Source organism: Rhipicephalus microplus, chromosome 4, assembly GCF_043290135.1.
Source record: "Rhipicephalus microplus isolate Deutch F79 chromosome 4, USDA_Rmic, whole genome shotgun sequence".
NCBI classification, from domain to species: Eukaryota; Metazoa; Arthropoda; class Arachnida; order Ixodida; family Ixodidae; genus Rhipicephalus; species Rhipicephalus microplus.
In genome coordinates this window covers 212,858,755-212,883,823 of record NC_134703.1, presented here as the reverse complement: position 1 = coordinate 212,883,823, position 25,069 = coordinate 212,858,755, and the positions used below count along the sequence as shown (strand labels likewise).

Genomic DNA, 25,069 nt, shown 5'->3' with positions numbered 1-25,069 from the left:
GTAATATTTGCTGGAGTGGAGGAGGTGGCCCTCAGGTGAAGCTGCGTGCCGCCATCTTGCCATAAGCAGGAAGCGCGCCTTCCACAACTCGAGCAGCTGCGGCTGGCTGCGCAGATGTTCCAGATGTTCGCCGGTGTTCTATAGTGTCTGGATTAGGCTTTTGCGAATATTCGAATGCTTCGAATATTCAAATGATTAGTACCATATTCGAATTCGCTCCAACGAGTTTAATATATTGAAAATTTCCAAGTATTCGCATTAAAGGAATAATTGTATAATAATCAGCACGTAATTTTTTTTGTAAAGGTGGTTTCACTGCAGCTTAGGGGTGCTAAATCGTGAAAGCACCTATCCAAGAGAAACTCACACTGCCACGAAGCCTCTGTTCAAAGATTAAGGGGCCTTGCAACGCTTTTTGAGCATGATCGGAAAATGCTGCTGATTGGTTGTGGAGGCTGCCAAGAACATGCGAGCTGAATAATACTGATTAGATCGATGCCGGAAATTCTCAGTCAGCTGAAAATTGCTTTTTCTTCTCTTAAGAAATCGCGCTACAAGCTTAAAAAACACTCGTAACAGCCATCATATCAGTGATTGGCCGATTTCAGCATGGCAGGTTTGTCGTTACTGGGGCCACGGCTCGGCCACGTGTGCGTATGCGATCGCATTAAAAAGCCACGTATTCTGGAAAAAAAAAAAAAGCGAGAACGTGCCCAAAGACACGAGGCACGCGCTGTCTCCCATGCCATCCCTCCCTGTTTAGCTTCCAGCGTTTTCGTTGTAATTAGAGAAAGGACAATGCAATCGCAGCTTGCAGCAATACTTTGTAACTGAGCTTATACCAGACAGATTTTAAAAATCTTTGCGGCAGTGAAATCGCTGTGCAATAAGCTTCTTTAGTGAATCTAATCTATGGCTACTTGAAAAAGTGTTGCAGGGTGCTTTTACATATTACCCTTACATCGATTCATAATTTTCTTTTCAGTTTAAAAGCTTATTACACCAGTTTATATACTATAAAGGTAGTAAATTCTAAATGCGACATATTTTACAGGTCATCACTTGCATTTTATCGAAAGTCAAATCCTGCTACTATTAAAAGTTGTTTCAATTTCATTGAACAAAAAAGGGCATTCGAACTGAGGCCTTATATTAATTAAAAAAAATATTGTGCAGGTTAATCAGATCATGATAAATATACCGATTTTTTATGTCATAGAGTTCGAATTCAATTCAAAATTATTTGACCAAGATTCCTATTCACTTCCAATTCGCTTCAGACCTAAAATTCACTATTTGCACAAGCCTAGTCTGGATGTTGTAATGGATACTTCGTGCATTTCTTAAGGCTACATAAGTCAAGTGAAAGGGTTGTCAGAGATAATGTTTCAGTTGTTAGCATCATATTTCGAGCTTGATGAACACTATATGCCGTAACACATGCATATGTTGATAGCGCTCAACCTGTATTCATATATCTCATGGTCATTATTTTTTTCCTAATGGGTTTTTTAAGGACCAAATGGTTCGAAGTGCTTTGGGGTGTGCCCTTGAACACTTTTGTCACTAGATGACAAGATTACTGGTAGCGAAAATACAGCGATCACATACGTTAGAGGCACTTATCGAATTGTTACAACCGGACTGGACTGTGACCCGCAAGTTGACTGACTGGGCTAGATGCATTTTTGAAACACCTGAATGTCAATTGTACACATCCTTGTGCTTTTTGGTACCACTAGAGTGGTAAGCGAGTGGCAAATTAACACACCATTAGCTATTAATTGAAATAAAATAGGCATCTTCGTCATTTCGTTTTTGATTATTTGCAGCGGTGTAGCCAGAATAGCTCACAGTGCACGACACAGACGAAGTGAGTGCGCTGTGAGCTATTATGCATCTTCACTAACTGGTCGGGTCATAAACCTTCTGTAGCCAAATTTTTTATTAGAGATTTCACAGGCCTCCCTCCTGAAATCACCATTTTTCACTTTTTGGCTCTCTATGCCGTGGCGAAAAAAATTTTGGCGGGGGGGGGGGGGAGGATGGGAAGGGTGGGGGGCACGGGCCCGGTCTGCCAATCACTGGCTACACCTCTGCTTCTTAGTTCTGTTAATTAGTAGCTCCACTCACTACCACGAGGGTAGGTAACTTTAAGCAACACATGGAACTTGTCTTTTTCTTACCTTCGTGCCTTTTGTTATTTTAAGTGCAATGACCAAAAAACCAGCGTCTCAACTGTACAATGTTTGTGGCACAACTAACATAAAAAAAAAGGGATCATAACTGAGGGATACTGGCGTTGTTATTTGTATTAAACTTGAAGATGTGAGAGTTTCATCGACTACACGGCAGCTCTTACAAAAAAAAAAGGGGGGGGTTCGTGTTTTCTAAAGGGAGCTAAAACAGCTCCAGAAGGAAACTCTATCACAGAAAAATTGTAGTGAACCAAAAGAGCAAGGCTTTATCCTCAAGCTAAAATAAAAGAGATCAAGAATCAGAAGCCTATTTCTAAGAGTAAAGTGGGAGGGGGGGGGGGGGCTCATTGAAGTTTTTTCTCATATATCTTTTTTTCTTTCATGAGCATAACCTTTTGTACATGTGAGGCATGGGACACCCATTTTTGTATTCCACGGAAAAAAGTGGTCGAAATCTACTTATGCATAAAATCCCCAAAATAAACAAGAAAATAAAGGCCAAGAACGTTAGCTAAGCTCTCACGAGCATGATTCTTTTTAAAAATCAGCGTTACATACTCTTCGTCATTGTGCATGCTTGCAAGGAAAACACTTAGAGAAAGAGAATAAGGTTGACTGTATTCTTGTTTTCCATTTGACTTCTTATTGAAAATTTACCACTTGATGCCCTCCATAACTGTTAAAAATCACGGCAGAAAAAAGCTGCAGGCGCGCTTTGGCAACCATATTTTGCCTATGGCAAGATGGCCATCACGGCTTTACTGCACCCCATTAATATGCATAGGTGGCCTCCACTCCAGCAAAATTTATTTGAACCTCCTTGGTCCCCACAGAGTAGCTCAACGAACTAACATTTAGTCCACATATTTACACCTTAGCAGGTAACCATTAGTCCCACAAATTACCTCAAAAGGCTAACATTTAGTCCCCACATTCGCATCTTATCAAGTAATCGTTAATCCCCACATTGACACCTAACCAGGCAACCGTTAGTCCTCACAGTTTTTCCTCGCCGTATGCATGGTTGGTCAACTCAAATACTCCAATCGGGTGAACTTTTTATTCCCAGTTCAAATATCATTTTTCTATTTACTTTCTGCCAGGCGTAATACTTTTTTCGCCTGTTTTTCTGCACAAGGAGTAAAAAATGGCACAAAAAAGAACACGCGAAAAATTATTTAGCCACTTGTGTGTCACTGCTTTCGCAGTCACTGCAACAACGAAAGACAAAAGTGAGACATTGAAATCTTTTATATTTTTATATAACCCTGAAGTTTCTTCATTCTTTCAGTGAATTTATGGTGAAATGTACAAGTCCTGCCTCGTTGTCATATCTTGTACAGTCCTTGTGAAGCTCCTACGGCAACAGCAATAGATGACAGGCATTGCAGACGCTAGTGCACGCACTGCATGTTGTGTGCCCATGGCTGTACCATAAGATTGTAAAAATAGTCACACGTGACAGAAGATGAAGATGCACAGATATGACGAGTACATGCAAGTTGATAACATACGTGTAAAATATGATACGCAAATAACTTTACCTTCACATCTCTTACAGTTCTTGTGAGGCTGCTCTGATGGAAGCGATAGATGACAGGTATTGCAGACGCCTGCGCACCCAGCCTTCTGCATTTTGTGTGCCCATGGCTGTACAATAAGATTGTAAAAATTGTTAGTCACACATTACAGAAGATGAAGATGCACACATATGACAAGTACGTGCAAGTTGATATAAAATCAGACGTGTAAAATATGATACGCAAATAACTTTACCTTCACATTTCTTACAGTGCTAGTGAGGCTGCTCTGATGGAAGCGATAGATGACAGGCATTTCAGATGCCAGTGCACACACTGCATGTTGTGTGCCCATGGCTGTACAATAAGATTGTAAAAATAGTTAGTCACACGTTACAGAAGATGAAGATGCACACATATGATAAGTACGTGCAATTTGATATAAAAACATACGTGTATAATATGATACGCAAATAACTTTACCTTCACATGGTTGCTATGCATCTGTCTCCTTCGGCATGTTCAAATACAAGAAAAGTGCAGTTCTGTCAATGTCTGAACACACCGCAAGTAGGTGAAAGCTCAAGTGTCAGGCTCGCCCATAGTGCCTATTCATACCTGCTGGGCTACAGGGGACACGCAGTGGGCATTCCATTTCTTTCTAGCCTGGCCATGGTGTCCAATAACTACATGCCATAAAATAGAGACCTTAGCCGAAGTTCAGCATCCAATCAGTGATGCTATTTTGGCTGTCATACTGCTTTATTTTATTACCCTCTCAGCGCTAACTACTACAGCCACCACAGGGATTTGTCTAAGCATTGATCACGGATGTTAGTCGTAGGATTAAAAATGTACCTAGAACTTCTCAACGTGGGTGCACTCACATTAAATGGGGCTATAGCTTCGAAAGACCGATAGACATTGTGCAAGCATCTATGTACAAACATTGTGCAAGCATCTATGTACAGTAAGCATTCAACTACTTCTGCACGTTTTTACCAACTTTTATGATGGAGAGATCAGCCATGTTTCTTTTTTTTTGGAACATAATTTTTCTGTTGAAAATTTGCTCCAGGATAGCTTTTTGTACTTTTCTTCTCCAAATAAAGAGCGGGCAAGTGCTGCTGATGTGGTGAGGGGAGTTTGCCAGATTGCTTCGCATAGCGTTATCACTCTTTGCAGTACGTTAGTTAGCCTTTACCAATGCTGGCTTTGAAAAGCCCATAATAAATGGTACAGTGGTAATAGAAATATTTTAGTGGCTGTTCATGCACAACTGTCAAAATGGTGTTTTTCTGTAGTAGCGCCTACTTGAAAGTGAGCGAGTGTATGAATACAAGGGAGGGAACAAGCTTAGTAGGCTTGTGCGAATATTCGAATTTGAATGCTTCGAATATTCGAACGAATAGTTGAGTATTTGAATTCTCTTTGATTCGAATTTAAATTATCGAACATTTTGGAAGTATTCGCAATGAACGAATAGGTGTATATTAATCTGCCTGTCATTCTCTCTAAAGGTGGTTTCGCCACAGTGTAGGAGTGCTAAGCCGTGAAAGCACCTGTCAAGGGGAAATTCACTTTGCCGCGAAGCCCTCCTTCAAATTTGACGGGGCCCTGCAACACTTACTGAACATGGTCAGAAAACACTGCCGGTCGGTAGTGGAGGCTACCGAGAACACGCGAGGCAAATATTACAGTGCAGCGCGCGACCTGTAATTCACAATAAATTTTCAAAGCTAAAAATTGTTTTCTTCCCTCAGCAAATGACACTATACAAGCTAAAAAAATCACTTGTCACAGCCAAGAAGGAATATACGGCTCTGGTCACAGCTATTGGCTGATATGAGCATGGCGCATTCATCGTTACCGGGGTCACCACTGGAGGCCGCCGCTTGTCCACGAGTATGTGCCCGATCGCACTGAAAAGTTACTTATCTGAAGAAACAAAAAATGGGCTCAAGGTCACAAGGTGCATGTGACATATTTTTTTTCGCCGTTCGATTCCTCCATGTTTAACTTCGAGCTATTTCGTCGCGACAAGAAAAGAGAATATGATTGCAACGTGTGACAAATTTTTGGAACTCCACTCGCACTGAACTGATTCCAGAAACTTTGCGGTGGTAAATTTGTGAGGCAAGAAGCATGTTTAATGGCTCCATGGCTACTTGAAAAAGTGCAGCAGGGCCCCTTTAAAAGAACATGTTATCCTCAAATCAATTTTTTATTTTATTAAGCTTGTTATGACAGTTTATATGATCTAAGTATAATAAATTTTAAGACGTTTAGTATTTTATCACTCGCACCCTACCGAAACTACTGCTCAAGGTTGTTTCGACTTCCTTTGAACGAAAAAAAAATGGCATTTGCATAGAGCCCCTATATCAATTTAAAATAAATATTGCTCAGGTTAGTTAGGTCATGATAAATATTTCTTTTTTATATGTCATACACACCATTCGAATTTTATTAAAAATTATTAGATCAAAATCACTATTCACCTTGAATTCACTTCGAACCTAAAATTCACTATTCGCACAAGCCTAAAGCTTGTGCAAATAGTGAATAGCTAAAGTCAAGGGCCATATACTGCACCAAGTGCAGATTACAGTCACACTGTTCCTATTTATCCTGTAGGCCATCGAGGAGTGTACACAGAGTTGGTCAAAGGAAAAAATTTTGAAGGCGAGATAATCTGGAGGCATACTCAACATCTACAAAATATCAAAGATAAATATAGCCTAGAGCATTGTATAAATCAATCTTTAAGTGCATGCCGTGTCACTTAGCGACATGCAAAGCACTTTGCAACACCGACATCAATGTGGTGTCAGCATAAACAAACCGCTGGTCAATATGACATCAGCTAAGTTTTTGCGTGGTCACATAGCCGGCTGTGTTTACCAAAACTGCTCCTGCCTAGCTCAGTGCTCTTTAAAGCAGAAACTGGGGGCTCTAAATAAATAATTGCCATGCACAAATGAGGTTTCCAGCCTTGATGAGTGGTCATTGCAACAAAGAAAGGACGAAGGACAAACTTTTCTTGTCAGTGCTCCTTTGAACTGCTGCATGAAACAATGTGTGGGCTTGGATTACACCAGACACATGACCCTGATTGCAACAGCAACGAAAAGGCCGCGCTATAACTTTTTTAGCGCGCAGAAAAAACAGTACGAAAAAGAGCGCTTTGCTTGTTGTCCAGGTGTGGGGGGCATTGAAGCTGAGGCCGTGATGTTGGGCCAGACGACCAGCATGCTGCTGCCTCCTGTGGTGGGCTACCGGCTGAGCGGCCGATTGCCGGCCGGGGCCACTTCGACGGACCTGGTGCTCACCATCACCAAGCACTTGCGCCAGGTCGGGGTGGTCGGCAAGTTTGTTGAGTTCTTTGGACCCGGTGTCGCCCAGTTGTCCATTGCCGATCGTGCCACCGTGTCCAACATGTGTCCCGAGTATGGAGCCACCGTGGGCTTCTTTCCCGTCGATGTCAAGACCCTGGAATACCTCCGACAGACAGGTGAGAAGTGCAGCAGTCTCAACAAGTTTTCTATAGCGTAAAATATTAAACATTTTATCTCTGCTAAGTGTTTGCTCCTATGCAGTGTTGTAAGGGGGGGGAGGGGATGCCAAAAAAATGATGTGAATAAGCCCCATTATAATAAACATTGGCTTAAGAGTACTTTTGGCTGGGCAAGTTGGTTGAACACTTGCCAAGTTAGCTCCAAAGCGATGCAGACTTGAATATTTTTGTCCATATATTTAGACACCAAAAGGAGGGAAGTTGGAGTACTTACTAGGCATGTAAAGCTCGACAGGACCTGAAGCTGTAGTTATTTTGCACGTGAAATGGAGTGCGGCTTGAAACTTGTTCGCAAACATCTTAAATATGGGAGATGCTTCGCCTAAAGTCCTTCTTTGGTTTCCCCCAGCTAAGCCGTAGCAAATGCGGTGTAGGGGTTTCAGTTTTGTCCTCCCAGCACTCCGGGAGTAAGCCATTCCCTTGTCAGTTTCACTGCACCGCCCTCGTAGCAACATAAACTGCCTTCACAGTTGTGTTCTGCTTGTTGGGGGAGGCGATTGAACGTTTTCAGCAGCTAGTTCGGAAAAGATACGATGCACAGGTGCACTGAGGGGGTGAGTTGAATAAATTTTCCGCTGTGCATAGAAGTTACTTGCCACCACCAATCCCAGCTTTCCTTTTTCACTTTTTGATAGAGCACTGCACGAGATTGCGCTTACCTGAAAGCCCCAGCAACATTGCAGTGAAGAGTGAGCATAGTAATGTTGAAAATGGTACTTAAAATGTACTAGATTTATTATTTTTACACAGAAACATCTCCCCAACTATTCCTAAATGAGTATGCTTTAAAAAGCAACTTTCAAACTAGATTATTCTTGTCTTTTTTTTTGCACACAACTTGCGTCGTTTTATCTCTACAACACTTTGATCAGCTTTTTTGCCTTCTAGGAAGCTTAAGTGATAAATGAAATTGCTACATTAAGAACATTAAATTTAAAAAAAATTGAAACATCTGAGAGTATTGTCCACTTCTCCGTTTTATAATTGAAGAGAACAAATCAATTTAAAGTTGTGTGCAAAAACCTAATGTTGTTCGTTGACACAAAAAAGATCCATAATAATGTGCGGAACACATACACACAGAGAGACTCATGAAATGGAACCTGAAGGGACCAGTAAAATACCTTCCATTTAACTTTTTTGTTGCCTCGCCTATTCAAATCAATCACTTGTTATCGACGTTTCGGATTGTGGATTTTACAATGTTAAATTTGCTTCTCGTGCAACCAGCACTTTTTAGTTCCAACCACTCAACTTTCAAAATCAATTTGAATTTGCCGCTTTGGGCAACATAGTGATTTTTGACAAACCTTTGCGTGAACCAATCTGCGTGTGTGTGGGAAAAGTGCACTAGGCTGGCGAACTTGACGGAAGTGCCTGTCTCTTGTAGTTTTGTATTCAAAAGAACCTTTTGAATACGGACAACGAGGACCTCAACCAGCCCTGAACCCACAGAGCCATGAGCGTGGGAAGGCCACCATTGTGCCGAGAACAAACCCAGCAGAAGCCCCGTGGCGCTTGCGTCCTGTCGGCAGCAGCTGACGATAGCTCGGAAGTTTAAAAGCTTTATACCATAGTGGCTCATAAAATGGGTCTTCATCGCATGGTTAAGCCAATTTTCAAGGAAAGTACTTGGGATGGTGTGCCGCTTGCCATGTTGATCGATGCGGGGTCACCTGTTAGCGTTATTTCAATGAGCCTGTTCAAGCAGAATCACAGCAGATAGCCGCCTCCAAGCAGTACCACTCTCAAATTGTCATGTTTTTTTGGGAAAACTTCCAGTGGTTGAAGAAGTGCACATAAAAGCGACCTGTGAGGGGCACGACGTACAGGGAACCCGGGTTATCGTTCATACACCTGGACCAGTGTTATGCAAAAGGGATTTCATCAAGGCGTCTAATAATTGTGGAGTGGCCATGTTGAGGCCTAATGTTGTCGCAAACCTCAACACACGCAAGGAAGACAGGAACGAGCCAGGAATTTCACACTTTGCTCAAGGAGTTCGAAGATGTGTTTGTGCCAGGTTCAAGACTGTACAAAGGTCCACCGGTGAAGCCTATCCTGAAGGAAAATGCCATGCCCCGGTTTTGCAAATGGTGCCATATGCTTTGACAACCAACGTGTCTGATGCTTCGGACGGATTGTTTGCCGACAGTGTGATATCACTAATTATGACTGCAGAATGGGCAACGCCAGTGGTTCCAGTTGTTAAGACTGATGGGTCCATTCGACTGTGTGGAGATTTTCGCCTGACAGTGAACATGGCTACAGTAACTGAACAGTACCCACTACCCCGTGTGGATGACATCTTCGCACGATTAAATGGCAGTGAAGTATTTAGTACACTGGATTTGCCTCAAGTGTACAACTAGCTGCTCCTGGATGTTGAGGCCAAAAAGCTGACAGTCATGAACACTCACAAGGTCCTATTCTGCTTCAATAGGCTTTCTTTTGGGATTAGCTCAGCTCTGGCCATCTTCCAGAGGCATATGGATTCCTTATTCAAGGATCTCCTGAGTGTACAAGCTTATCTATCTGGACGACATCATAGTAGCTGAGAAGCGCAATGACACTTCATAGTCCTGCTGCACTTACAGGACTATGGTCTCACGCTAAACATCAAGAAATGCGAAATCAGACAAGAAGTACTCATCTTCTTCGGACATCGAGTTGATGCTAATGAGCTAAAACGGAAGGACGACAGCATTGAAGCAGTTCTTCAAGCACCGGTCCTAAAGTCAGTGGGCGAACTGAAATTCTTCTTGGGCTTGATCTACTATTATGCCAAATTTTTACCGAACCTTTCCACAGTCCTGATGCCATTATACAATCCGCTAACTAAAGGAGCTACATGGAAGTGGCAGCAGATACACGAGGAAGCACTTAGAAAGGTGATGCAGGCTATACAAAGGTCAAAGTTCTTGACACACTTTGACGCTGACAAATCTTTGAAGTTAGAATGTGACGCTTCGTCTGTAGGAGTTGGGGCAGTACTTTCCCATCGCATCAATGGCACAGACTATTCGATTGGATTTCGCTCTAGAACTTTGTCCAAAGTGGAACGGAACTACTCCCAGCTAAAAAAAGGAAGCATTGGCCATTGTATTCGGCTTGACAAGATTTAAGGACAACTTATATGGCAATCACTTTGTTTTGGTGACCGACCATAAACCACTGACAGGTTTGTTTAACCCAGGAAAAGCCATTCCTTCCAAGGCTGCAGCGAAAATTCAGAGGTGGGCTCTTTTCTTGGAAAAATATAAATACACATTGCAGTATCACAGGGGGACTGAAAACTCAAATGCCTTAAATCGCCTGCCATTACTGAACACTCTACACGATATCAGCACAGAAAATCCGCCAGAGTATGTCTTGTATTCGGAATGCTTGGAAAAAAAAAGCGATTAGTGTCAGCGATGTGATACATTTTACAGAAACAGACCCTGTGCTGCAGCAAGTCAAATTCTGGATTAAGAAAGACTGGCCAAAATTTTCGTCTGAAGAGCGGAGCCGCTTCTGGCCGTACTTCAGCAAGTTGGCTGAGCTCACTTACTACCAAGACTTGGTCTACTAGGGACACCGCATCGTGCTTCCCGCGGCTCTAAATTGACACATCTTGGACTTGTTTTATGAAACACACCCAGGCATGGCGACCATGAAGAACATTGCCAGATCCCTGTTTTGGTTTCCGGGTGTAGACAGTGGGATCAAGTGATTGATGCGTGGATGTCCTGCTTGTATACAGACTGCGGCGATGCCTCCAGCGCAAACTCCTGTACCATGGTCCATGACGGGAGAGAAATGGAGCCAGTTGCACGCTTACTATGCAGGTCCCATTGAAGGACACACGGTATTTGTAGTTGTAGATGCCGAAACGAAGTGGATGGACGCAGTTCTTACGAAATCTGCAACATCCGAAGTGACAGTAGAAGCCCTGAGGGCAGTGTTTGCGAGGTTCGGTCTACCACATACACTTGTGACGGATGATGGACTTCAGGTCACAGGTTTCCAATTCCACAGTTTCCTAGCGAAGAACAAAGTAAAACACTCGACGACAGCTCCTCATCATCACCAATCAAATGGTTTAGCGGAGCGAGCCGTAACAACGTTGAAGGAAGGCTTGAAGAAAAACGAAGAAATTCCACTACAAGCTCGACTTTCAAGATTTCTGTTCCGTTACCGCCGCACGCCAGTGAAAGGGGGCAAGTCTCCTGTGGAGCTTTTGCTGGGGTATCAAATACCAATGAAACACGACTACATTATGCCGACCACAGATGCTGTTAGAGCAAAGCCATGCAACGAACGGGAACAGTGATGGCCGGTGGGACAGCATGTTTAGACACGAACGTTCTGGCCACGGAAAAGGTGGATACGAGGTATAGTGTGGGACCAGCTGGGCAAGCGCATGATCACAGTGGACACGACTGAGGAAACGAAACGACGGCATTTTAACCAAGTGCGACGGCAGGCATTTCAGTTGACGAATCGTGCGACACCGACACGCTATCGGCCCGTCAACAACTTTCGGGTGAAAGTGCAAGAGATTCACCGATTCCAGCCACTCAACCTTTGCGGCGCTCAACGGGAAAGCACTGTGCTCCTGATCGTATGAACTTTTAAGAAGGGGAGAAGCTGTGGCATCGGAGACTAACATCATCATCATTGTAATAATACTGATTGTTGGCCTAGTTCTTAGCCGCGCTTCTTGCTGGTGATCATCATCATCACCAGCAAGAAGCGCGGCTCGCCGGTCCCGTGACGCACGCCTCGCTCGTTTGTGGTCGAAACACGCCTCGCTTGTTTGTGTTGATGATGATGGCGGCCGTGTTGGTGAGTGCCATCTCTTGGATTTTTCTGCAACAAGAAGCACTTGGCCGGCTAGGCTTCTGATGTTGTCCACGAAATGGCGCTTTGCACAAACACGCAAACACGGTGTGCGCTTGCTTTGCTTTCTTTGCTCCTTTGGCGCCGTGCATAGGTGTTCTCTGGTTGATCCGCGCCCGGTTGCCATCAGGGGTCATCTATCGCAGCAACACCAAAGCATGGATGACGGAAAAACTCTTTGAGGAGTATGTGCGCCTCATCGATCGTCGCTTTACGGCTAAGAAGAGTTGTTATTATTTTAGACAATACTTCGGCGCACGTCGCCCTGGATAACCTGATGGCTGTGAAGTTGGCGTTTCTGCCACCAAACACAACAGCGATTGCCAACCCCTTGGACCAAGGCATCATTCGAGCTGTAAAACAGCTCTACAACAAGAATCTGCTGCGCAGATTTCTTCTCGTCATCGAATGTGGCAAATTATTCTCCATCGACCTGATTGGCGCGATTCACCTGCTCGAATACTCGTGGCGGCAAGTTGAAGCAACGACAGTTAAAAATTGCTTCAAGTGTGCTGGCTTCAGTGTGTGTGCGGGCGACGCAGATGACGCCAGTGACACCATCGACCAGACTTCGGACATTGTAAACGAAGCTTGCAAAACTCTGCTAGCCGAAGTGCTGGAGCGGCAGGGTGTTACGGAAGGCATTTCCTTCCCGGACTTCAGAGATGCAGACAGCGATAAGCAGACATCTCCGGACATGTCCGACGAAGCCATTGTTGCCTCGGTTGTCGAAGTGCCACCAAATGATAGTGATGAGGACAACATGGAAAGCGACAACACGAGCCGAAGCTGCGCATTGCGTCAGCGTCATGCGGGTATTTGCCGAGAAGAGGGGGCTGGTGGAAAAGCTGGCTCACAGAACAAGTGAGTTTTAGGCCGCTGTCGTTGCTGCTAGGCCGCCGCGTCGTCAAATGAAGATTACAAACTTTGTCATGCGAAGTTAATAAATTACTGCATGTTTTTTGTTCTTTCATCGCACTCCTTGAAGGTTTCTTTCTTTGACAGGGGAGTGAGCGACCTGACGCTATTTCGGTTAAGCAGTACTACCGTTTAGTACGTACTTTTTCCCAGCTCCGGCCAACTACGGTTTAACGAGGTTTCACTGTATAGTGATTTTTATCACACTGTTTACCAGCTGGAAACAAAAAATTTCACACTTTTTACATATTTATTCATTCCAAAATAATTTTTTTGTTTCCCGAAAACATATATTTTTTGGGAATAGCATTTCAGTCAGAAAAATTTGGTATGCTGCCATGCGTGCTGGAGCACTTTTCAAACTGCTAAAAACATTTTTTTTGAGACATATGAAAAAGAGACATTTTCACACAGTAACAAAACAGTTAACAGGAGTTACATTTATGGAGAGGTGATCGGGGTGCAGAATCCAAGAATAAAACTAATCTTGCCAGAAGCACTTGTTCTATTTAGGCAGCAGTCCCTTTTAACAGGTTTAGGTTTAGTTAGAGTCTACTGTTTATGCACTCAATGGCAAAGTTTATTTGACCCGGTACATTCAAGAAATGAAGCAGGCACACGTGCGAGAAAGAAATTCTTTTATAGGGACCCAAAGCTCAAGTTCGCAGAGTGGCGAGAGTGCCACGCTGCGGCTCTCATCGCTCTGTAGCTCAAAGAAATCGAGGATATGCGCGGCAGAACGCACAAGCTATTCATTGTATTTCACCTCAGCGGGAGCACATGCAGCAGGCGTTCTCGAGTTGGTGGGGTGGAACTTCGGTGCTGTGCCGTCAGGTTGGCGCACTGGAACAAGACGCTTGCTGTATGACGTCGCTTTTTGCGATGGCAGAAGCGACCACACAGAAAAAAGCATCAGCCAGGTCTGAAGTATTGTTCTGTGCCATGAGAATGTCGACACTACCAAGACACGTGATCCACCTGTAAAGCTATCGGTTGTCGGACAAGTCCTACGAGACAGAAAGAAAACAAGCATTGATCACCGCAGTTCGCAGAATAAAGTACGTTCTATGTGTGTCTCGCCGTCTGTTTTGATTGTCTTGATTTTTTTGAAATCATTTGTTTCGACTACCTGAATCAGTAACACGGGGCATTCATGCGGCGTCTACTGTAATGATAGTTCGCTGTCTCTTTGCATTGTGAAAGGTTTGTATGTTGAAACAACTTTGTGTTTTTATTCCTTGTGTTTGTAAGACATAGCTGCGTCATGAGCAAGAGGGCACGAGGCACGTGCCAGGTGCTGGAATGCGGCGTCCGTGTGCGAGACCCTTGATGATGCGTAGATGCGCCACATTCATGTACGAGATTGGACAAGAAGACTCGTAGCACGCGACACGAGCCGTAATGGGAAATCCGGGAGAATAAGCTGTCATTGTGCGCTGGGGCTTTGAACTGCGAAAATCGGGAAGTCCAGCGCCACTATCATGACAGAAGCAGTAGAACTGCCCGGTTTTGAGGCTGTCAATGAAGAGGCCCGGGGAGTGGCTGTCGATCTCGGAAGATTTGAGTGAGGCCGTCCAGATTAGCTGCAACCTGTCACAGCAATTCCTGGGTAGGCTACAGCTCCTCCACTTTGAGCTAGAAGGTATGCGGTCCGCACCACAATCAAGATGCCATTGACTAGTTAGGCGTAGCCTACGTTGGACAACGAAGAAGACTGAAACTATCCCGGCAATGAGGTCGAGCAGCTCGTTCGGCAGGACCGACCGACAGCAACTGTAGGAGATTGAGAAGGAGGTAAATGACAGAATCGATGAACCGTCAACACGGCACAGGCATCAAGTTGACGTGGCAATGTGACGCGAACTTTATGAACATTTCGATATCGAGACATCATCTTCGACTGATGTTGGATAGGGTTAGACTTGGCTCTAACGCATATTGTAAATAGTTTTGGTTTCAGTCTGTAGCCGACTGGTGTGTATATATTGTTGTCTTATTGAGTTATTTTTCAGTACTTAACGTGAATATTGTGTATTTGCTTTGTCCATCCTTTGTATAAAGTGTGTCTGCTTTGCCACACCCCTCTCCCGCATCTCTCTCAATCCAATCCTTTGCAAGCGCTCCCGAGATAAATTCAGGACAAGCTGTCGATGTTGGATGTTCACACTCGCATGAGTCACACCGCGGTTAGCTTTGTTTGTTGGTTGCTTTCAACTGAACCGTGCACATTTGCAAAGATTTACCGCCTACAATTCACGCATCGGGAAGGCTACATCATAGTGCCGAAATGAACATCTGTGCATTTTCAACAAACTTTGAGATTCGCTTGCTGGTTTGTTCTATTTTTGTTGCTTTATTTGGGTGGTATGTTTTTGAGCCGCTGAATTGACCTAGCTCCTAATACATTCAGAGATGTGTGGTTTTCTTTCACGCATGCCGTGTGTATGTGTTTTACTCTCCGTAGAGTATATCCAGTGTGCCTTTACGTGCGCGCTAATTGGGCGAGCTTGCCACGTAGCCGCATTCGCACAGCAGGCCAGATACACCTGTACAGTCGATTCTCGCATAAATTGGAAGTGCAAGCATGATACGAGAATCGGAAAAAAAAAGGAGAAGGGAAAAGAACTAGGGTAACAGTTGAATTTGATTTGCAGGGGTTAAAGCCTAACTAGCAGCCTCGCAGCTAAGTCAGCTGGCGATGCTTCAGTTGTACGGAAGACATGGCTGTAACCTTATCAGTTTTTGTTGGGCCATGACTGTGTAATCTTTATTTCTTTCATTCTTGCACGCCTCGAACGTCCGTTCACGACATTACGCGCCTGCTATTGCCAGCATGCACATCGAAACAACAGTCATCTTTTGCATTGCCGGCAACGTGGAACATCAATGGCATGCATGGCTTCATTTCGCTATGCATATAAGCCATTAGGTATATTTAACGTATGTCAGAAAGAAGCTTACCTCGACCTATATTGAGCAGCAATGTCACGGACTTCGGAAATGCATTTCTTGCTAGTTTGGGCGTCATTGTCATCTGCCCCACAATTTAAACGTTTTTAACAAACTTTTCTGATTTAATTATGTTCGCTTTTCCAAGTGCCTGTCCAGCTGGGAGATCTTTTTCAAGCAGTGCACGTATGCTTTTTTCAACTCGTGCTCCAAGTGCAGCACGAGAGCACTGCAAGGATGCGAGCGGCAGCGTGGTGTAAACGAGAAAAAACGTGTGACATACATCCCCAATTTCTGTTTTTCTGCCATATCGCGCTACCTGTCGCAGTCGCAGTGCCACCAAGCGTAGCTTTGGGTCTCTATAAATTAGGTTTTGGCTATTGCATATCCGAAACTTGATTTATAAAGAAATTGCTTTCGTTTACGTGTGCCCGCTTCATTTCTTATATATATACAGGGTGTGTCAATTATCACACACATCGTGGTTTAATAAAAACTCGGCAGATCGCACGTACCTGGGCAATCGATGTTATGTAAAGCATGTGCATGGAAGATGACTGTGCTGTAATTTTTTTATTGAGTGAAACGTTACGAAATGGCGCTAAAGATATGTACAAATTTAGGCTTGTGTGAATATTTGAATGCTTCGACTATTCGAACTGTAGGGTATTGGAATTTGCTTCGATTTGAATTTAAGTTATTGAAAATTTCGAAGTATTCACAAGGAACGAATAAATGCATATTAACCCGAATGTATTGCTTGTAAAGGTAGTTTCACTGCAGTGTAAGAGTGCTGAACCGTGAAAGAACCTGTTGAGGAGAAAGATGCTCTGCCTTGAAGTTCCTTCACAAATTTAAAGCAGCCCTGCAACAATTTTTGAGCAGTGTCAGAAAACGCTCCCGATCGGTAGTCGAGGCTACCGAGGACACGCAAGCCAAGTATTATAGCGCAGCATGAGAGGTGCGATCACAATGAATTCTCAAACTTAGCTGAAAATTGGTCTCTTCACTCGGCAAATGACTCCACAAGCTTAGCAAGCACACGTAACATATTTTCTTTCCCTGTGCCATCTTTCTCTGCCTAGCTCACAGCACTTTTGTCGGGACGAGAAGAAAGAATGCACTAGCAGCGTTGAAGAAATCTTTGCAACTCCCCGCGTACTGACGGATTCTCAAAATTTTGCCGGCGGTGACTTCATTAGGCAATAATCTCTTTTAGTGAATTCATTTCATGGGCACTTGACAGTCAGATAGCTTCTTTAAATGAAAATATTACCCTTAAATCAATTAATTTTATTAAGCTTAAAAACTTCCTATGGCAGCTTATATGCTTTAAGTATAATAAATTTTAAAATGCTATGTATTTTAGGGGTTATGACTCACATCCTGCTGAAAGACAAATCCAGCTAGTACTCAAAGTTGTTTCGACTCTCTCTGAATGAAAAAAAAAAAAGCATTTGCATTGAGGCCCTTCTTCAATTTTTTTAAAATATTGTGCAGGTTCGTTAGGCCATGGTAAATATACCCATTTTTTTATGTGTGATATATACTATTCGAATTCGCTTAGAAATTATTCGACCAAAATCACTATTCGCTTCGAATTCATCTCGAATCTAAAATTCACTATTCGCACACGCCTATACAGATGCATGCATGGACATAAGTTAGACAGCCACATGTGTTTTAAATAATCAGTTGTTTACAGTTGCGCAACAATGCCAACAGCAGCACGGATGTTAGCAACACCAGAAGCATTAAACTGATGAGAAGCACTGGTGCTCGCGAAGATAATAGCCCAGCACCCTGCTACACAAATCAACTTCCGCGGATGGCTCCTAATTACAATTGACTTTAATCTGATGTGGCGGCCGCATCATAGGACTACAAATGGAATGTTTATAAAATTGAATAGCTAGCCTGCAACCACAATTGACATTTCACGAACATTAGGGTCTATTTGAGAATTAGTAGCGAGACGCGTGGCTCACCAGTAGGATTGCCTCCCAAAATGCCGCGGTTCGATTTCTGCTGGGACCCTGACATTTGTTCTTTGCATTCGTTGGGTCAGCGCTACAATTTGTCAGCTTTTTCTTAACGCTCATGCGTTAAAGTTACCCATGTTTGTTCTCGCCGTTTTTGGGAAGAATTACGTGTCAATCACCTTTGGCACATACCAGTGGCACATACCCGCCCTAGGGTATGTGGCACTGTCTAGCTGGAGGTATTTGATGATGTCCGCGATGGGATTGTGACACTATTCATGTCATGACCAACGACTTGTGTACTGTCTTACCCGCAAGTTAATGAGGTAATCACGAGAGCACTCTGACGTAGGCGGCTATACGAATGGACGCTCTAAGTGTCTGCAGTACGCTAAGAAAACCTTTGCGTTCAAAAAAACGAAAATAGAAACGCCGACGCAAAGCAGACCTAGTGTATATTTTACTCCCAGCCTACCGTAGTAGCCACTGCTAATATTTTTGTTTATGAAAATAATTAATTAGTCATAAATATATTTATAACTTGGAAAGTAATCATCTAATTGTACAAAGTGTCAATGTGGAGGCATATGTGCACGTTGTTTAACTTACATCTGACTGCGCTACTTTCAACAACTAAAAGCGCCCTCAAACAGGCTCATTTTGAAGTAGCCAGTATCAGTGAAAGAATTATAGAAAAAAAAATTACGCTGTCTGCCACTTACTGTCTAAAAAAATGCTCCGCTTTGGTCTTACACAGTCAGGCAGTAACCAGAACAGTGCTTTGGCTGCGTTACGAAAGAGAACAGTTGGTCATGAGATACGGATAATGATAGGGGCATACAATCAAGCGGAAGGAGTTTCTGCTAAATTGCGACACATGTTGTAGGCACCGAACCTGCACCCTTGCCAATGTCATATTTGCCAACTCTCCTGAATTTTGCGGGAGACGCCCAAATTTTGACCTAATCTCCCGATTGTGGAAATGCTATCTCGAATCTCCCAAAATGTGGCCGCCACGGCAGAGTTCTTTTAATCACACGCATACATTGGCCTTTCCTCCTGCGACAGTTTCAGTGAGGCGGAAGAGCACAGGCCACTAAACTTCTAGGTTATTGTAACTCTACCATGGAGTATAGCTAAGCAAATTCTAGGCACTATACCGCTATGCATATAGGAGAAGGGGAAGGAAAATGTACATCTTCTGCGTCTGTCTGTCTGTCTTGGCTCCTGCATTTCACACGCTAGGCCTACGTCACTTGCCCAGGCGTCAGTTGTGTTTGTTACATGCTTAAGAGGGTTGATTGCTTGCCCGACTTCAGTTGGAAAGTAGATGGTAGTGTCAAAAGCAAAGAATTACTTGCAAGTGTTTCTGAACTCGTACACACCTGAGTTTCCGTGCTGTGTGACTACGCAAAAAGGTGACAAGTACAGTTCCTGTACTATGTGCGCCGATAATGTTAGCATTTCGCTCAGCAGCAAGACCTAAATAAAGGTGCACATTGCTTGACAGAAGCATTTGTAAGATGTTCAGTCTCTGGAAGGGCAGGGTGATATCGGGAGCTTCTTCTGAAAGAGCTGTTCTTCTGAAAGAGCTGAGATAGCAGTGCTGTCTGCACATAATGCCTATTGATTGGGATTACTGTATTTACTCGCGTAACGGACGCACTCGCACAATAAATGCACCCTCATGCTCAGTCGTCAAAAATTTGAATTGTTTTCCTCCGTGTAATAAACGCACCCCCTACATTCATCTACCGTGGTCCCGTCAACTGACACCTGGCGCCTCCTTGCCTGTAAGATATCTTGGCTTTTTATTATTGCGCCAACCCCCTCGCCTCGCTCTCTTCCCCACGCCTTGCCAGTTGCAGCCTGTCGTATTGTTTTTCTTTTTATCTTTGTGTGGCACGTTCCCCGTCATTTTTATGTGTGCGCCACAGTGGGGTTTATGAATGGTGCGAGTGTAGAGACTTCGCAACTGATAAGCACACAGCGAGCGAAGGTCATGAAACTCTCTGCGCCACACTATGGTCGCTTCCTGCAAATACGAAACTTTCAAGGCCCAACGACGTGCACACGATTTTTGAGCGACGGCTAGAGGATTTGCCATCGCGAAGGGTCATATTGCTATCACGTCGCAGGTTTTTGGAAAACCAGGAAAAAATCTCTTGTCGCCCAAAAAAGATCGTGACGATTTTCGCTAAATGGTAGCACCCCCGATACTCGTTTCGCTTGTTCGCCGTGCGTACAGGAACTTCTCATGTGGAAGCGAGACAGCGGCCGTATCTTGTCATTAAACTTCTTATCCACGGTTTGTTTTGATGCTTCTGGGATAGCTTGCTGCAATGTTAGTTACTTTTTACTATGTCAACGGTGTCGCTGTCGTTGTGAGAGGTTGCCGCGAAGTTAGCGAAGTGCATCGTAGCGCACACTTTTAGGCGTCCCTTGAGATCATAGCAGATAACACTGTTGCAGTTAAACAATTGCGAGAAAAGATAGCCGCAAAATGCTGTTATGGTGTGTGCGGGCGAAAACGAGTGAAGTTCAAAAATCGCAGCATATCCACCGAGTGATTGATGATTGGTGGAGCGAAGCGTTCGTCAGTTCGTCCGTGCTTCCGTCTGTTCATTTGTTCTTGCTTGCGTCTGTTCGTGTGTCCATTCGTGTGACGGTTTGTCCATCCTTCCGTGCGTCCGCCCCTCTGTCTGTCCATTCGTCCGTCCGTCTATCTAGTGAACACTTCAAGTGCCGCCATATCACATCTTTTTATTATGCATTCATCATATACAAGTGCATAAGATAACATCCCTCAAACAGAAAGTAAACCACCCATCTTGAATGAGAATTAAACAATGCGAGAAGGGGGGGGGGGGGGATTGCTCGAGTAGCAATAATGAACTTGGATTTCAAGGGCGGTCGCAATCGCTGGCGCGCTTGCTATCTCCGCAAGTATCAGTGCAGTTTCAACGTGAAAGGACTGTGTGAAAATAGCACTTCTCCCTAGAGCGGCCATATTTGCTCACACCAGCATTTTCGTAGGAGTTCCGCGATATTGGATATGATATTGGCTGCTAGCCTTACTTCTTATAACATTACAATTTCCTGCTATCGCGTTCATTGCATTGCATTCAATGCACTTTCGTGTTGCCAGAACTAATCGGCTAATCAGTAAAGGTACCAGCCTAAGAACTCGTAGCGCAAGCCGGAAGGGCGTGACGAATCGAGCTCCGATGATCTGTTGTCACCATGGTCTCTGATAGTTTCAATCAGCGCTCAGTCTGACACTCCTTGGTGGTGACGATACGATTGTTCGAAATTAAGAAAAGCCACAGTAATGTGGCGATAGTGTAGTGGTTAGAGCATCAGCCTCGCACGCAAGAGGTCCGTGGCTCAAATCCCGGTGACGTGCAGCTCCTAATCGGATAAAAAAAAATCCGCGTGATGATGGAACTACATTAAGAGGCCTGGGGTGCGGCCTCACCGGTGACCACCGCCAGTAACGCACTCCCTCACCAGAGAAGGATTGGTCACCCTGGTGCAGTATCTGGCCACTACCTCCCACATGCATACATCAATTAACTCACGACCCTCAGTCCCCAGCGGCTGTGAAGCAACTGACCATATCTGGAACACAGCAGAGGGTGCTAAGAATCTCTAGATCCAGACAGGCCGTCATTGGAACCTGAACTTGGCAACGTTTAACGTTAGACCCTTATCTAGTGAGGCAAGTCTAACTGTACTATTTGAGAAGCTAGAGGGTGTTAAATGGGATATAATAGGGCTCAGTGAGGTTAGAACAGATAAGCCCTATACAGTGATACAGAATAAGCACATCCTTTGCTATCAGGACTTGGCTGACATAAGAGAACATGACGGGGGTTTTCTTACACACAGAAATATAGCTGATAACATAGAGGAATACTACAGCATTCATGAAAGAGTGGTAGGTATCGTATTTAAACTCAATAAGAGATACAAGGTGAAGGTGGTACAGGCTTACGCGCCTACATCCAGCCATGATGACGCGCTAGTTGAAAGCTTCTATGAGGACGTGGAATCACCAATGAGTAAGGTCAAAACACAGCATACAATACTGATGGGCGACCTCAATGCGAAGGTACGGAAGAAGCAGGCTGGAGACCAGGCTGTAGAAGATTATGGCATCAGTGCTGGCAAAGCCAGAGGGGAGCTATAAGTAGAATTGGCAGAACACAATATTAATGGACCGAAAACGAGTGAACTGTAACTGAACATGAAGGAACCCGAATAACAAAAGTAAGAATGAAATAGACTTATCCTGAATACACACCCAGGCATTGTGCAAGATGTGGAAGTGCTTGGCAAGGTACGATGCAGTGACCACAGAATGGTAAGCTCTAAAATTCGCTTAGACTTGAGGAAGGAACGACGGAAACTGATACGCAAGAAACCAATCAATGAGCTAGCACTGAGAGGAAAAGTACAGGAATTCAGAGTCCCGCTTCAGAACAGGTTCTGGGCCTTTATCGAGGAAACCAACCTTAGCGTAGACGCAATGAATGATAATCTGACGAGTATCATTACGGAGTGTGCAGTGGAAAGTGGGAGGCTGGGTAGTTAGACAGGACACTGGCAAGCTTACTCAGGAAACGAAGAATCTCATGAAGCATCAAAGCATGAAAGTTTCAAGTACAACAGACAAAATAGAACTCTCAGAACTTTCGAAGTTGATAAATAGGCGTAAGGTATCCGATGTAAGAAGGTATAACATGGAGAGAATTGAACAGGCTCTGAAAAACAGAGGAAGCGTCAAAGCAGTGAAGAGGAAACTTGGGATAGGGAAAAATCGGATATATGCACTAAGGGACAAAGAAGGCAAAATAACTACCAATATGGATAAGATAGTTAAAATAGCGGACGAGTTTTACAGAGATCTGTACTGTAGCCGGGACAACCACGATCTTAATACTATAAGAACTAGCAGTAACCCAGATCACCCAGCATATTCCAGATCGGGTCCATGCTAGAAAAAAGAAAAAGAAATCAAAAAACCCCATCAGTAATGATAGAAGAAGTCAAAAAAGCCTTGGAGAGCAGGCAAAAAGGCAAAGCTGCTGGTGAGGATCAGATAACATCAGATCTGCTGAAAGATGGAGAACTAATTGTGTTAGAAAAACTAGCCACCCTGTTTACGAGGCGTTCCCTGACGGGTAGAGTACCATAATCTTGGAAGAATGCTAACATCTTCATAATACATCAGAAAGGAGATCACATGGACTTGAAAAATTACAAGCCGATAAGCTTGCTTTCCATAGCATACAATCTATTTACAAAGGTAATTGCCCCGCAGGGCTGTCTGTGCAAGCAGGCATTTGGTGTGCAGCGACACAAGAGACCCGAGCTAACGTAGAGAGGTTTCGACTCCCTCCCACGCCTAGCCGTGCGTGGCTTTGCCATGTCCAGGGAAAAAGGGATCCTGAGGGGTGAGCCGACGCCGTGTGATTGGACCTCTAAGGCCCTCCGGCAGAGACATCACACCCTTTTGGCCCTGACTTCACGCAGGCGGCACCTCTGGGCTGACCCACCCAGGGGAAATTGGCAGTCGCCTTTTCCCATCTCTTTTTCTACCTACACCTTCGTCTTTCCCTCTCACTTTACGTCTTTCCGGTCTTCTTCTCTCTTCTAGTCACTTCTAATTTTCCTGGCGGCAAGGGTTAACCGTGTGTGGTCATCCAACCTTGGTATACCATATTAGGTTATAGCAGCGGCGTACGACTGGTGTCGTGCAGACTCTTTTATGAAGTTGCCGCATCCCCTTGTAGGGCTCCGTGGTGGGCGGTCGGCACTGCTGCCGAACTTTCCAACTGTCTAATGGCGGAAGCTTTCCCTCAGCTCCCTGATTGACCTCTAAAAGAGGTCGCACCGAAATCCCATTCCATTCCAATCCCCAAACCGACCTAAACAACTTCCCCATTTCCATGTTTTGCATAGCGAAGAAAGTATAACTCTGTGTAAACTGTCCCCCTTCTTGGTGGTGAAATCCCTCGCCGAAGCAATAGGAAAGGAATACAAAGCATTGATTGATATGTGGGGTTTAACGTCCTAAAACCACCATATGATTTTGAGAGATGCCGTAGTGGAGTGCTCCTAAAATTTCAACCATCTTGGGTTCTTTAACTTGCACCCAAATCTGAGCACACGGGTCTACGACATTTCCACCTCCATCGGAAATGCAGCTGCCACAGCCGGGATTCGAACCCGCGACCTGCGGGTCAGCTTTTTTCTCGCTTTTCACTTGCTTTTTTCTCGTTATCCTCAAGAGAGCAGATTTTTTAACATTCAGGGTCATTTGCCAAAGAGCACACCACTTAGATATGAATTGCAAGGCATTGTTCAGTTTTACATGATCTTCTGGGGCGTTTATTTCCTGGTAAAGTATACAATCATCGGCGAAAAGCCTCACATTAACACCAATGCCAGCAGGTAAATCATTAATGAAGATCAAAAATAAAATGGGGGCCAAAACACTGCCCTGCGGTACACCTGACGTAACGTTAGCTATGGTAGAACTTTCGCGATTGACTTGCACATACTGTGTTCGGTTACTCAGATAATTGTCGATCCAGTCAGCAAGTGGGCCTGCGCCTATCGTTGCTTCTAATTTTTTTATAAGTTTTTTGTGTGGCACCCGATCAAACGCTTTTGAGAAATCTAATAGAATTAAATCAGTTTGTTTTGTACAGTCTACATTGAGGTAGATGTCGTGAATTAGTTCAACCAGTTGGGTAACTGTAGATAGTCCTTTGCGAAAACCGTGTTGTAGTGGCGATAAGATGTGATTCTGGTCAAGATACAACGTTAGATGTTTAAGAATAATGTGTTCCAGTAGTTCAAGTTGTGCTGGTTAGTGAAATGGGTCTCAAATTTGAAGGGTCAGCTTCGCTACCAGATTTATGAACAGCAGCTACTTTTGCGATTTTCCATTCTTGGGGGAGGAAACAGGTTGATATAGACTTATTGAAAAGTATACACAACTTTTGGCTACTTTTTGCTGAATGGCTACCC

The 25,069-nt window shown here is 44.1% G+C and overlaps 1 protein-coding gene across 2 annotated transcripts in view; it reads left to right on the top strand.

The window, feature by feature from the left end:
- The window catches only part of LOC119172490 (cytoplasmic aconitate hydratase), a 609,523-nt gene that overhangs the window by 251,043 nt on the left and 333,411 nt on the right, over nucleotides 1-25,069 (top strand). For both annotated transcript variants that reach the window (XM_037423609.2, XM_037423610.2), the window contains one exon: nucleotides 6,921-7,232. In XM_037423609.2, coding sequence (XP_037279506.2) covers nucleotides 6,921-7,232 — 312 coding nt within the window. The remainder of the gene's footprint in view (nucleotides 1-6,920; nucleotides 7,233-25,069) is intronic.